The following is a 14680-nucleotide window of genomic DNA, read 5'->3' as shown; positions in this document are numbered from 1 at the left end:
TGGTGCTGAGCCAAGGGGCAGGTGTCACAGAGAACCCAAATGTCCCAGAGCATATCTGGGAACATAGCCAAGGCAGACAGTCTCATTGCATACAATAGGCAAAGAGCAGAAAATTAGCTTCAAAGCAGCGTAGAGAAGGGTAGTGGGGCGGATCTCTGCAGTGGTCCTGCTGCTAGGTAGGAGTCCCTGTATGTAAATCATCATACACTCACCTACGCGCCATGCTGGACTTCTCTGAGTTCTTTGGTCTCGGCTCTTTCCCAGCTTGGGAGAATGTTCTTCTAGACAATTGCGAGTTTTCTCCATGACAGGGTCTCATGCCACTTCCCAGTGGTTTGAGCTCTGATTGTCCTCTGCTAAATCATGCACTTTGTTTTTTTAATTTTTAATTTTATTTTTATTTTTGTGGAGATGAGATTTTGCCATGTTCCCCAGGCTGGTCTCAAACTCCTGGGCTCAAGCAATGTGCCTGCCTCAGCCTCCCAAAGTGCTAGGATTACAGGCATGAGCCACCATCCATGCCCCTCTGATCATCATGCACCCTTTTTTTTTTTTTTTTTGGAGACAAAGTCTCACTCTGTTGCCCGGGCTGGAGTGCAGTGGCGTGATCACGGCTCACTGCAGCCTCAACCTCCTGGGCTCAAGCAATCCTCCCACCTCAGCCTCCAAAGTAGCTTGCACCACCTCCATACCCAGCTACTTTTTAAATTTTTTGTAGGCTGGGCGCAGTGGCTCACACCTGTAATCCCAGCACTTTGGGAGGCTGAGGCGGGTGGATCACCTGAGGTCAGGAGTTTGAGACCAGCCTGACCAACACGGTGAAACTCTGCCTCTACTAAAAATATAAAAAAATTAGCCGGGTGTGATGGCAGATACCTGTAGCCCCAGCTGTCCAGGAGGCTGAGGCAGAAGAATTGCTTGAACCTGGGAGGCAGAGGTTGCAGTGAGCTGAGATCGTGCCATTGCACTCCAGCCTGGGGCGACAAGAGCGAGACTCCATTTCAAAAAGAAAAGAAAAAAAAAAAAAGAACACGCAAGACACAACAACCTTCAAAGAAAAAAAAATCGCATTTTATTTGGCCTATTATTTGAGAACAGCAACTGTGTCTACACTCTTGATAAACCCACACAGTATATCATGCATAGAAAAAAAAAGCTAGAGTCTTTTCTCCCCCTTATCCCCCCACCCTATCCTCCCCTCACCAAAATGTGGGGTGAGCCCAGATTTAAAGGCAGAACAGGCCCTTGTCCCCAAGACAGCATGGAGCAAACTGTCACAAAGCAGGGAATCTCCTTAAAGTCATATCTTCCCAAAAAGATTAAACTACCCAGGCTGGCCCTTCACCCTGGTCCTCCATGTTCATTTCTTTTTTTTTAAAAAAATTATGAGTTATTTCTTTTTTTTTTCAACATAAAAGTTTGAGTAGGCTCGGTGTGGTGGCTTACACATGTAATCCCAGCACTTTGGGAGGCCGAGGCAGGCGGATCGCTTGAGGCCAGGAGTTTGAGACCAGCCTGGCCAATGTGGTGAAACCTCATCTCTACTAAAAATACAAAAGTTAGTTGGGCGTGGTGGTGCACACCTGTAGTCCCAGGTACTCAGGAGGCTGAGGCACGAGAATCACTTGAACCCGGGAGGTGGAGGTTGCAGTGAACCGAGATCATGCCACTGCACTCCAGCCTGGGTGACAGAGCGAGACTCCGTCTCAAAAAAAAAAAAACAAAAAAAAAACAGCAAAAGCATCAGAACTAGGTCAGGAGGAGAAGGGCAAAGAGTTGCCACTGCTCTCCTTCTGGGATCTTCTCACCCAGCTCCAGAAAGGCAAGGGGCCTTGGATGCTTGGAGCCATTGCTCAGCCCCCGGGAACCACATCACCTGCTCCCTCGGGTTTTTCATAGAAGAGACACATCCCTGGAGAGTGTTGCTAAGAAACAGGAAAATTAGCTCTTCCCCCCATCACTATGGCTTCCCCAGGCCCCGAGTAGCCCGCCAAGCAGCTCAGGCCCAAACTCAGGGCTGGAGGGCTGGGCGGTGATTAGAGGGTGGTTTGGTTGCCAGGATATCTCTGGGCAGGGCCCTTGACAGCCACTGCCCTGGCCCTAGGGGAAGCCTTCTTCTGCTTGGCATCCAGGTTCTTCATGTACCTCTGGACCCACTCCTGCTTGGGGTCGCCACAGAACTGCTGGCCCTTCTTGGTGGTGAAGCTGCGGAAGAAAGGGACAGGGGATCAGCTGAGGTCGACAGGGACCTTGGGCCACTCCACTTCATGGTGGGGAGGATGTGGACACCCAGAGACAGTAAGGCTTCCTTGCAAGTTGCTGAGATGATGTCATCTTCATTTTTTGACACAGGGTCTCACTCTGTTGTCCAGGCTGCAATGCAGTGGCGATCATAACTCACTGCAGCCTCAAATTCCCAGGCTCAAGCGGTCCTCCCGCCTTAGCCTCCTGAGTAGCTGGGACTACAGGAACATGCCACCATGCCCAGCTAATTTTTTTTATTTTTTTGCAGAAACAGAGTCTCACGATGTTGCCTAGGCTGGTCTTAAACTCCTGGCCTTAAGCAACCCTCCTGCCTCAGCCTCCCAAAGCACTGAGATTACAGACATAAGCCACTGCACATGGCCTTCTCATCGTATTTCTACTTCATGCCTCTGTTTACAAAATGAGTTCACAGTTACTACCTATGAAGCTATTTGGAGGACAGACACATGTCGACCCACGTGACCTTGAGCAAGTTACCTTCCTGAGCCTCAGCTGTCCTCTGTAAAATGGGAACTATCATTCCTACCCCATAGAATTGTTGAGACAATTAGATAAGATATTGTCCTGTGCCCCCAAATGGTGCCTCGTTGTATATTTGGTGCTCAGTAGATATTGAATCTAAATCCTTCTCCTGGTGGCTCATGCCTGTAATCCCAGCACTTTGGAAGGCCGAGATGGGCAGATCACTTGAGGTCAGAAGTTCGAGACCAGCCTGGTCAACATGGTGAAACCCTGTCTCTACTAAAAATACAAAAATTATCTGGGCATGGTGGTGTGTACCTGTAATCCCAGCTACTCAGGAGGCTGAGGCATGAGAATTGCTTGAACCTGAGAGGCAGAGGTTGCAGTGAGCCAAGATCGTACCACTGCACTCCAGCTTGGGTGATAGAGACTCTGTCTCAGAAAAAAAAAAAAAAAAATCCTCCTCCTGGCTGGGTGTGCTGGTTCATGGCTGTAATCCTAGCACCACTTTGGGAGGCTGAGATGGGAGGATCACTTGAGCCCAGGAGGTTGAGGCTGCAATGCAATGAGCTATGATCGTGCCACTGCACTCCAGCTTGGGTGACAGAGCAAGACCCTATCTCCTAAAAAGAAAAATGAAATTTAAAAAATAAATATATCCTCCTCCTAGTTTTATGGGCAAGGAAGTTGAGGACCAGAATGGGGAGGTGACTTCTCCAGGGATGCACAGAGCTGGGGCTGGCTGACCTTGCTTCTCAGGGACCCTGGATTTGCACCTGCCCCCGCCCCTCTCCTGCCACATGCCCGTGAAGGATACCTACATCACTCCTGCATTGAGGCACGTGCTCCTGCTGGTCAGCTGGTAGCTGACCACTCGATTCTCAGGAATTCTCTTGGAAACAAAGAACATGCAGCAGGGAGAGGGGATGACCACAGAGCCTAGAAGAGGAGAGAGAGAAGAGCCACGTCTTTTCTCAGCCTCCCCTTGGCTCTGGGCCTCAGAGCTGGAACTTGAACCCTGCACCAAACACCACCAGTCCATTCACTGGGCTGCCTTTTCCCCAGCGCTTCCCTCCAGCCCCAGGCTGGTCAGTCCTGCACCCTCCACTGTGCCATCCCAGCCATGCCCTTGGAACTGCATCCTGCCTGAGGTCTTACCTGTAGGGATGATGTGGTGGGCACAGACACCAAGGAACAGAAGTCTGGTTACGATGGTCATCAGGCCTGCCATGTCTCAGAGAGCAGAAGCACCAGCTCGGGGCTCAAAGCCGACGTGCAGGAGGAAAGGACCTGGGGATAAAGAGCTCGGGTCCTTGCAGAGTACCCCAAACTCCCTCCCTCTGCCCTTTATGGGGCAACTAGAAGGAAACACGCCCCCGAGCCCCCTCCACGCTTCCTTGAAAATCCTGAGGCCTGTGGTCTGGAAAGAGGAAGTTGTTGTCCCGTTGTTGCCCAGCTGAGTCAAGAGTTATTTTGTGCTCCGAACGAAAGAGCTGGGGGAGGGGGCATCACCCCACCTAGGCCAAATTCAAAGATGTTGGATGCATTGTCAGAAGGTCCATGGGATCCTGGCTGTGTTGGCCACTCCCTGTGGGATCCTGGATAAGTCACTCACCTCCCTGAGCCTCAGTTACTTCAGCTGAAAATGGGCAGAGTCATCCCCATCTTCTCCCTTCCATTCATTCATTCATTCATTCACCCAATTATTTATTAGGCATGTGGTCTGTGCCAGGCACTGGGAGGATTCTAATGGGGAGACAGATTTGTGATCAAGTGCGTGTAACAGACAATGAGAGGTCAGCTGGGCATGGTGGCTCATGCTTGTAATCCCTGTGCTTTGGAAGGTTCAAGTGGGAGGACCGTTTGAGGCCAGGAGTTTGAGATCAGCCTAGGCAACAAAGCAAGACACTATCTCTACAAAAAAATTTAAAAATTAGCCAGGCGTGGTGGTGCAGGCTTGTAGTCTCAGCTCTTGGGGAGGCTGAGGTGGAAGGATGACTTGAACCCAGGAGTTCAAGGCTGCAGTGAGCTGTGATCACACCACTGCCTCTCCAGGCTAGGCAACAGAGCAACACCCTGTCTTAAAATAAATCAGTCAACCAATCAATCAATCAGTCCATGACAAGTCTTGACAGAGCAAAGCAGACGCTGTCAGGACCGCTTTCCATCAGCTCTCGGTGGCCTTGAAGTCCCAACGGCCATCGCCTGCACCCTCAGGTTGCTGAAGCCACTTAGTCACCAAGGCTCTAGGGAAGTGGGAAATGCCTGGAAATTCACATCCTCTGGGGTGGCCAATGTCTGCCAGAGGGATGCTGACTCCAGGTCCAGCATGACCTACCCTGTTTCCTGAGTTTCCAACTCGGTCAAATCTGAGACTCTCTGTGCAGCAGAACTTCGCTTGGCCCCTTCCCCCCAACCAGATTCCCAGTCCCCTGATGGTCTCTCGTGGAAGCATCTCTTAATAAACCACAAGCCCATGAATCCCTGCCTCAGGGTCTGCTTTGGGGACCCTGACCCAGGACAAGGTGTGGGGGTGGGGGGTGGGAGCAAGGGAAACATAGGAGAAACCAGGGGCCGGGAGCCGTGGCTCATGCCTGTAATCCCAACGCTTTAGGAGGCTGAGGCAGGAGGATTGATTGAGGCCAGGAGTTTGAGACCAGCCAGGGCAACATAGCAAGACCCTGTCTCCAAAAGAAATAGAAAAATTAGCTGGGCATGGTGGTATGCACCTGTAGTCCTAGCTACTCGGGAGGCTGAGGCGGGAGGATCGCTTGGGCCTAGGAGTTTGAGGCTACAGTGAGCTAGGTGAGCACCACTGAACTCCAGCCTGGGTGACAGAGCATAATCCTGTCTCTTAAAAAAAAAAAAAAAAAAAGGCTGGGTGAGGTGGTTCATGCCTGTCATCCCAGCACTTTGGGAGGCTAAGGTGGGAGGATTATTTGAGCCCAGGAGTTCAAGACCAGCCTACTCAACATAGCAAAACCCCATCTTTAAAAAAAAAGAAAAAGAAAAAGAAACAAAACTATGGGAAAACCGGCCAATTGTGCTAGGAGGAAAGTTCAGGAGGGACTCATAGCTGACAGCTGCACTGAGGTTGGAGGATGGAAGGCACCAGCAACTATGCGGAAGCCTGTAAGTCATAACATCCAGTTCAGTTGTAAGGGACTGAGGCGACTTTGTGAGACAGAGTGAGACATGGCCCCCACCTCACTCCATCCCCCATTCCAGGATCCCAGGTCAGGACCTCATGATCAGAGACTCCCTTCACCCGCCACTCCCATGTGGCTGACTGCCATGGAGCCTCTACAGCCCTTTGCAATTATTGGGTAACAAGAATAAGGAGGAGGAGGTAACAATTGGTTAGCTGCTTAATTGCTCACAGGTTCATATTGTTACTGACAGGCTTCAATTATGCCTAATCATAAGAAACATTTGTGCAGTCTCCAACACTCCCATACCCAACCCCTCCCTACGGTTCTCTCCATTCACCTTCTCCAACCTCCCTGCTCTGGGATTCCAGGGCACACACCGATGTAGGACCCACACAGTGGCATAGTGGGAGCACAGTGGTACTCGTCACTTGGTGGCCAGCTGGGTGTCTGCGTCTCAGTCTCATGCTTGACCTGAACACCTTGAGATAAATTTATATACCCGCCAAGTGCCCAGCAAATCACCTGTGCCATGGCCAGCGTTTGCAGAATGAATAGATGATGGATCAACTCTGAGACAACTTCCTCTGGACCAGAGACTCCTCTGTGGGTTTTGCCCACAGAGCACAATTGGGTCCAGCGTGTACACAAGGTAAGTCAGCAGGCAGGTCCCCTGATGGAGGCAAGACTGAAGTCGGGGAGGCTGGTAGCACCTGATCTCACTGCCTGTGCTTACAGAGTGAAAAATGCTGAGAGCCCAACTCAGGGCTTCATTAGCCTGGCACCTGCCCCTCTCTGCCTTCACCTCCCCATCAGCCAACAATAATTATCCTCTGCTGGCAGAGCAATTAGGGAGGATTAAGTGAGAAAAGTCATGGGAAGGCCCTTTATACATGCAGAGGTTTTTTTCTTTAAAATTTTATTTATTTATTTATTTATTTTTGATACGGAGTCTCTCTCTGTTGCCCAGGCTGCAGTGGCGCGATCTTGGCTCACTGCAACCTCCACCTCCGAGGTTCAAGCGATTCTCCTGCCTCAGCCTCCCCAGTAGCTGAGATTACAGGCACCTGCCACCATGCCTTGCTAATTGTTATATTTTTAGTAGAGACGGAGTTTCACCATGTTGGTCAGGCGGGTCTCGAACTCCTGACCTCGGATAATCCACCCACCTCAGCCTCCCAAAAGTGCTGGGATTACAGGTGTGAGCCACTGCACCTGGCCAAAAAAAAAAAAATTTGAGACAAGGTCTCAGTCTGTTGCCCAGGCTGGAATGCAGTGGCGTGATCATAGCTCATTGCAGCTTCCAACTCCTGGACTCAAGCGATCCTCCTGCCTCAGCCTCCTGAGTAGCTGGGACTACAGGTGCAGGCCACCATGACCAGCTAATTTTTTAAATTTTTAGTAGAGACGGGGTACCCCTATGTTGCCCAGGCTAGTTTCCAACTCCCGGCTTCATGCAGTCCTCCCACCTCGACCTCCCACAGCGCTGGGATTACAGGCATGAGCCACTGTGCCCAGCTCATCATGATGTCTTATGACAGCTCTTCTAATTTTTGCTCCCCAGTGATTCAGAGGGGATGCCGGTTGACTGCCTGCATTTTCTCACTCAGTGGGTGCTGGGAGTGTGGTGTGTGGGGAGGAGGAAGTGGGGGGGAGAAAGGATGGCCAGGCAGGCAGAGGCAGCACTCAGGAGAAGAGTGAGGCTGGGGTAAATAGGGCGGGGATGCGGGCCATCCCCATGTTGCAACAGGAGTGGGTGAGCAGAAGGTCATTGGATGGGAGTGTGTGGGATGGGGTGCTTCACCCCAGATTAGTAATACCCTTTAAGGGCTTTTCCAAGGCCTTAAAAAAACACAGAATACCCAATCTCTTTTTTTTTTTTTTTTTTTTTTTTTGAGAAGAGTTTAGCTTTGTCACCCAGGCTGCAGTGGAATGGCCTGATCTCGGCTCACTGCAGCCTCCACCTCCCGGGTTCAAGCAATTCTCCTGCCTCAGCCTCCTGAGTAGCTGGGATTATAGGCACCCATCACCACACCCAGCTAGTTTTTGTTTTTTTAGTAAAGATGGGATTTCACCATGTTAGCCAGGCTGGTCACCAACTCCTGACCTCAAGTGTTTTACCCGCCTCGGCCTCCCAAAGTGCTGGGATTACAGGCATGAGCCACCGCACTGGGCCAAAACACCCAATGTTTTGTTGTTGTTGTTTGTTTTGTTTTGAGACACAGTCTCTCTTTGTCACCCAGGCTGGAGTGCAGTGGCATGATCTTGGCTCACTACAACCTCCGCCCCCCCCGAGGTTCAAGCAATTCTCCTGCCTCAGCCTCCCGAGTAGCTGAGATTACAGGTGCACACCACCATGCCTGGCTAATTTTTATGTTTTTAGTGGAGGTGGGGTTTCACCATGTTGGCTGGGCTAGTCTCAAACTCCTAACCTCAAGTGATCCACCCTCCTCAGCCTCCCAAAGAGCTGGGATGACCGGCATGAGCCACCTCGCCCAACCAAAACACCCAATCTTTATGCTCTATACAGGGAAATTGTTAAGGCAGGGATTACCAACCCTGTTTTACGATGCAAGAGCTGATGCCTTACAAGGATAAGTGAGCAGACACCATCACAGGGCCACTTAGCTCCCAAAATGGGAAACTGCATCCTTCCCCCTTGAAGTGGGGAATCCAGCACCCAGAGACATAAGGTAAGAGAGGGAGGAGGAGGTCTTAGGAAAGCTGACTAGAAAGGGAGTGGATAGGTAAAAAGAGAAAAAGAAAGCCAAGCGCCGTGACTCAGGTCTGTGATCCCAGCACTTTGGGAGGCCAAGGCAGGAGGATCACCTGAGGCCAGGAGTTCGAGACCGGCCTGGACAACATGGTGAAACCCCATCTCTATTAAAAATACAAAAATTAGCTGGGCGTGGTGACGCGCGCCTGTAGTCCCAGCTACTCGGGAGGCTGAAGCAGGAGAATCACTTGAACCTGGGAGGCGGAGGTTGCAGTGAGCCGAGATCGCACCACTGCACTCCAGCCTGGGGACAGAGTGAGACTCGGTCTCAAAAAAAAAAAAAAGAGGATAGATAAAAAGAGAAATAGCCAGGTGCAATGGCTCACACATGTAATCCCAGCACTTTGGGAGGCTGAGGTGGAGGATTGCTTGAGCCCGGGAGTTCAAGTCCAGCCTGGGCAACATGGCAAGACCCAGACTCTTTAAAAAAAAAAAAAATTAGAGGAAGAAGAAAGCAGTAGAAGTGGGAACCTGGCAGGGGCAGAAAAAGCATGTGTGGAGGAGGGTGGAGGGTGGGTGGGAGGTGACCCACAGCAGTGTGAGGCTCTTAGAACCCCTGATGGCTCCAGCGCAGACCCTGTCCCTCTCTTGGCCTCGGTTTCTCCATCTGAGAAGTAGGGTGTTGGCCAGAGCAGCCTCTCCCCAAGTGTAGGACCACCAGCCATGACACAAGAAGGAACATTTCTCATTTTATTTAAACGTTTTGTTATGGTCACCCTCTTTAATCAGGGACTTTAAGGAACTTTATATATATGTATGTATGTCATAGTAATACAAGATTTCCCTAAGGTAAGAAATATGAGGGTCAGGGCTCATGCTTGTAATCCCAGCACTTTGGGAGGCCGAGGTGGGCGGATCACCCGAGGTCGGGAGTTCGAGACCAGCCTGACCAACATAGAGAAACCCCATCTCTACTAAAAATACAAAACCAGCTGGGCGTGGTGGCGCATGCCTGTAATCCCAGCTGCTCGGGAGGCTGAGGCACAAGAATCGCTTGAACCTGGGAGGCAGAGGTTGTGGTAAGTGGAGATCGCGCCATTGCACGCCAGACTGGGCAACAAGAGTGAAACTCCATCTCAAACAAACAAACAAACAAATATATATATATATATATGTATGTGTATATATATGTATGTATATATATGTATGTGTATGTGTATATATGTATGTGTATGTATATATGTATGTGTATGTATATATATATGTATGTGTGTGTGTGTGTGTATATATATATATATATATATTAGTAGGCTGGGCGATGTGACTCACATCTGTAATCCCAGCACTTTGGGAGGCTGAGGCAGGAGGATTGCTTGAGCTCAGGTGTTCAAGACCAGCCTGGGCAACATAGTGAAACCTCAACTCTACAAAAAATAAACGAGTAATTAGCCAGACACTGTGGTGCATGCCTGTAGTCCCAGCTATTTGGGAGACTGAAGCAGGAGGATCGCTTGAACCCAGGAGTTCAAGACTAGCCTGGGTAACATAACATATCCCCATCTCTCAATAAATAAATAAAAGAAGAGGGCTGTCATCTCTGATGATAAATGACTTTAAATACCTGAGGAAGGGTCCCAGAAAGGGGGCACTGGATCCGATGGCCCTAATTAGGGTAAAAGTAGATCACACACACACACACACAAAGAAAGAAAAAAAATCCTGTGTCTTCTTACTAAGGTCTGAAACTGAATTTTAGGTCAAACCATAGGCCCATAGATGGGCAGCTATGGTGTAGTGACATATTTTAGTCCCTGACCTGCTAAAAACTGGCTGTATGAGCCTGGGCAACTTGCTCACTCCTCCCAAGCTTTGATTTCCTCATCTATAAAATGGTGGGGGCGGGGAGGATGAGGCCACATTTTACCCATGATCTCATGTGGTTCTAGAATCCTAGAAAGTTATGGATGTAAGGGCTTTTAGTAAACTTCTTCTTCTTCTTCCTTCTTCTTTCTTCTTCTTCCTCCTCTTCCTCTTCTTCCTCTTCTTCTTCTTCCTCCTCTTCTTCTTCCTCTTCTTCCTCTTCTTCCTCTTCCTCTTCTTCCTCCTCTTCTTTCTCTTCTTCTCCTCCTCCTCCTCCCTGAATCTTGCTCTGTCGTCCAGGCAATGGTGCAATCTTGGCTCACTGCAACCTCCACCTCCCTGGTTCAGGCAATTCCTCTGCCTCCCGAGTAGCTGGGGTTACAGGCGCACGCCACCACACCTGGCTAATTTTTTTGTACTTTTAGTGGAGGCGGGGTTCCACCATGTTGGCCAGACTGGTCTCGAACTCCTGGCCTCAGATGATCTGCCGGCCTTGGCCTCCCAAAGTGCTGGGATTACAGGCATGAGCCACCTCACCTGGCAGTGCACATGCAAGTCTTCACCATCTAGCAGGAACCAGACCCTTAAGCTAGAGGAATTCAGCCCCAAGGGAGGCGTTTCAGGTATCCATCCATCCACCTACCCATTAATTCATCTACTCACTCATCCATCCATCCATCCATCCACCCACCCATCCACCCACTCATCCACCCATCCATCCACCCATCTATCCATCATCCATCCATCCATCCACTTATTCATCCATCCACCCATCATCCATCTATCCATCCACCCATCCACCTACCCACCCATGCATCCACCCCTCTACCCATCCATGCATTCACCCACCCATCCACTCATCTATCCATCCATCCATCCATCCATCCATCCATCCATTCATTCACCCACCCACCCATCCATCCATCTATCCATCCATCCATCCATCCATCCATCCACCCATCCATCCACTCATCTATCCATCCATCCATTCATTAATCCATCCATCCATCCATCAGTTCATCCATCCATCCATCCATCCATCCCTTATCGAACCCTGCTATATACCAGGTGCCCCATCCCAGGCATGCCAAGAAAAATTATATACGGGTGTTGCCTTGGGGAACTCTCACACTAGCCCTGAGAGACAGAGGCAATTATGACACAGGTGATAAGTGTCCAGATGGAGGAGGTCTACCGAGGCCACAGTGGAGAGCAGAAGTCATAGAAAACTTCCTGGAGGAGGTGCCCCTTGTGCTGAGTTAGGCTGATCAAGGGGAGTGGGGCTTGGCAGGGAGGAAACTGGGCAGAGAAGGGTATTTCATGCCTTGGAAGCCACAGAGATGAAGTCACGGCAGTCAAGGCAGAGGGGTGACTTGGTCAGGTTGGAGCCTTAAAGAAATCACTCTGGCTGCAGTAAGTCATGTGGCAGAACTGTTGGGAAGGCTGTGGTAGGAAATCTAGGATGGAGAGGTGGAGGAAGTTAGGATGGAAAAAAGGGGATGGATTTGAGAATTACTCAGGATTCCATTTGCTGAGCTCTGATGTCATACTGGTTGAGGAAAAGGAAGGATTGTCCAGGATAACACTTGGGTTTCAAACTTGAGTGCATGTGTTGGGGGGACAATTCATGGATAAAAACAGTCTGCAGGGGCTGTGGGGCTTGGAGTACCAGGGGTTCTAGTAGATGCCCAAGGCAGGCAGGGCAGGTAGGGAGAGGTCTGGATGTCCAGTAAATTATCAGAACAAGGGAGGGGCTCAAGCCTGTAATCCCAGCACTTTGGGAGGCCGAGGCGGGTGGATCACCTGAGGTCAGGAGTTTGAGACCAGCCTGATCAACATGGAGAAACTCTGTCTCTACTAAAAATACAAAATTAGCCAGGCGTGGTGGCGCATGCCTGTAATCCCAGCTACTCCAGAGGCTAAGGCAGGAGAATCGCTTAAACCCGGGAGGCAGAGGTTGCGGTGAGCCAAGATCGCACCATTGCACTCCAGCCTGGGTGACAGAGCCAGACTCCATCTCAAAAAAAAAAAGAAAAAAAAAATCAGAACAAGAAGACCCTTTAGAGTCTCACCTGTCCCGACACTTTGTGGCTGGGAACTGGAAGCCCAGGGAGATTAGACAGCCTCAACTGCCCCACCCAGCTCAAGACCCAGTGTAGTACCATGGGGAGGGCATGGCCCTAGAGGTAGACACTCCTGGGTTTGAGCCTTGTCCCAACCATATGCTTGCTTGGTGGCCCAGGCAAGGTGTTTAGCCTCTGTGAAGCTTAATTCATTTACTAAAACATGGGCATGTGACTGTGCACCTCCCAGGATGGTGGAGGGAGTAGGCCTCAGGCCTGAGTGAGGGACTCCATGAAACGCCACCAGACCGGCATCCCTTCAGCTGTTCCCCGAAAGCCCTACATAGCTCCTCTGAACTCATCTTATCCTCTTATTGTCCCCATGTCACCAGTAAGGAAACTGAGGTTCAGGCTGGGTATGGTGACTCACGCCTGTGATCCCAGCACTTTGGGCGGCCTAGGCGGTAGATCACCGGGGGTCAGGAGTTCGAGACCAGCCTGGCCAACATGGAGAAACCCGTCTCTACTAAAAATACAAAACTTAGCCAGGTGTGGTGGCAGGTGCCTGTAATCCCAGCTACTCGGGAGGTTGAGGCATTAGAATTGTTTGAACCCAGGAGGCGGAGGTTGCAGTGAGCCAAGATTGTGCCACTGCACTTCAGCCTGGGTGATAGAGCAAGACTCAATCTCCAAAAAGAAAAAAAAGAAAAGAAAACTGAGGTTTAGAGAGTTAAATGACTTGCTCAAGACTCCTAAGCCACGATGGGGCAAAACTCATCCTACATCTTCCTGGGAAGGAACCTATGCCCTTGTCATGGTGCCAGGCAGCATGCTCTGCTGAGTGGCACCAATGCCACCATACCGAGTTCACTTTCTGAGCTGCTCTCCAATCCACCCCTTGCTTTAGACTCTCACGGCCACCAGCTTTGCACAGCCTCCATTATTTCTTTCTTGCATTCTTATCCCAGCCTCCTAAAGGAAGTGGGTGGACATCTGGGGTGTGGTGCAGCGGGGAGAGGGCAGTGGGGTGCCAGGATGAATGGGCACTGTGGTGGGGAGTGCAAGGGGCTGGATTCAGGTGTGCAGACTGGGGGTGTCACTGCTTCCTGGGATATCCTGCTTTCTCGCTACCAAACACACACACACAAAGTCCCAGAATACTGGGCACAGGGGAGCCACTTACCCGGAGGTAACAGGGTGACAGCCTTGGTGCCAAGTGCAGAGCAGAAATGATTTCCTCTGACTCACCCGATCTGGGATGGCAGGAAGAATGGGACGAGAGGAGGGGCGCCTGGGGAGGGAAAGGCACCTCCCCTGCATCTCGCCTGGCTTAGCTGGGAAATTCAGGAGTCCAAGGTTCACAAGGACTTCTGAGAGGTTGGCTTTGTGGCAACAGGCAGGCCCTGATGGGGGCCCATGTGCAGGGTGGGTGGCGGTCCCCATCAGAAGAGCACAGTAAGCCTATTGTCAGACAGACTTCTGTCCACACGGACAGACTTCTGCCCTGGAAAGGGTGTGGTCCCAGATGGAGCCGGGGAGGAAAACAGGTGGCAGCTATGGAGCGCCTTGCCCTTTGATCTCCGGATGGGAGGGTTTTCAACAGCTCAACAGGGACGGGAACAGGAGGCATATATAGCAGCTGAAGCCCAGGGCACTGCCAACCAGCCAGCCTAGTATGGATGGTAAACGGGGATGCTGCAGATCAAAGAGGCCAAGAGGATCTTTTTTTTCTTTTTTTGGCGGTGGGGGGGTGCGGAGGGAAGGGAGACAGAGTCTTGCTCTGTTGCCCAGGCTGGAGTGCAGTGGTGCAATCTCGGCTCACTGCAACCTCTGCCTCCTGGGTTCAAGCGATTCTCCTGCCTCAGCCTCCTGAGTAGCTGGGATTACAGGCACCCACCATCATGCCCAGCTAATTTTTTGCATATTTACTAGAGATGGGATTTCACCATGTTGGCCAGGGTGGTCTCAAAACTCCTGACCTCAGGTGATCCACCTGCCTCGGCCTCCCAAAGTGCTGGGATTACACGTGTGAGCCACCATGCCCAGCTGAGAGGATCTTTTTGTACGTCTCAGTGTCACAGCTGCCTCTTAGATGTTAAAGGCCTCAGGGGAAGGAAGCAGGTAAAGCTGTCCAGAGACAGATCTGATCACCTTGGATGATAGTG

At 50.8% G+C, this 14680-nt stretch overlaps 1 protein-coding gene across 1 annotated transcript; it reads right to left on the bottom strand.

Annotated features, from left to right (window-relative positions):
* Positions 1–1049: 1049 nt before the first annotated feature.
* CCL24 (C-C motif chemokine ligand 24) lies at positions 1050–13749 on the bottom strand. Its single transcript, XM_054496582.1, has 4 exons — positions 13699–13749; positions 3886–4017; positions 3549–3666; positions 1050–2205 (listed from the first exon to the last, which is right to left on the bottom strand). Exons 2-4 carry the CDS (start codon positions 3956–3958, stop codon positions 2037–2039), a joined length of 360 nt encoding a protein of 119 aa, XP_054352557.1. The 5' UTR covers positions 3959–4017; positions 13699–13749; the 3' UTR covers positions 1050–2036.
* Between the last annotated feature and the right edge of the window lie 931 nt (positions 13750–14680).

This window comes from Pongo pygmaeus, chromosome 6, assembly GCF_028885625.2.
Source record: "Pongo pygmaeus isolate AG05252 chromosome 6, NHGRI_mPonPyg2-v2.0_pri, whole genome shotgun sequence".
NCBI lineage: Eukaryota > Metazoa > Chordata > Mammalia > Primates > Hominidae > Pongo > Pongo pygmaeus.
This window is presented reverse-complemented; position numbering and strand designations above follow the sequence as displayed.

What these genes read in the sequence shown, in the direction of transcription:
- CCL24 (XM_054496582.1), bottom strand. Translation starts at nt 3,958, where the DNA reads ATGGCAGGCCTGATGACCATCGTAACCAGACTTCTGTTCCTTGGTGTC. An exon ending in CCACCACATCATCCCTACAG is followed by an intron (nt 3,667 to 3,885) that starts GTAAGACCTCAG and finishes CTCCTCTTCTAG; the next exon opens with GCTCTGTGGTCATCCCCTCT. An exon ending in TGCCTCAATGCAGGAGTGAT is followed by an intron (nt 2,206 to 3,548) that starts GTAGGTATCCTT and finishes TTTCTTCCGCAG; the next exon opens with CTTCACCACCAAGAAGGGCC.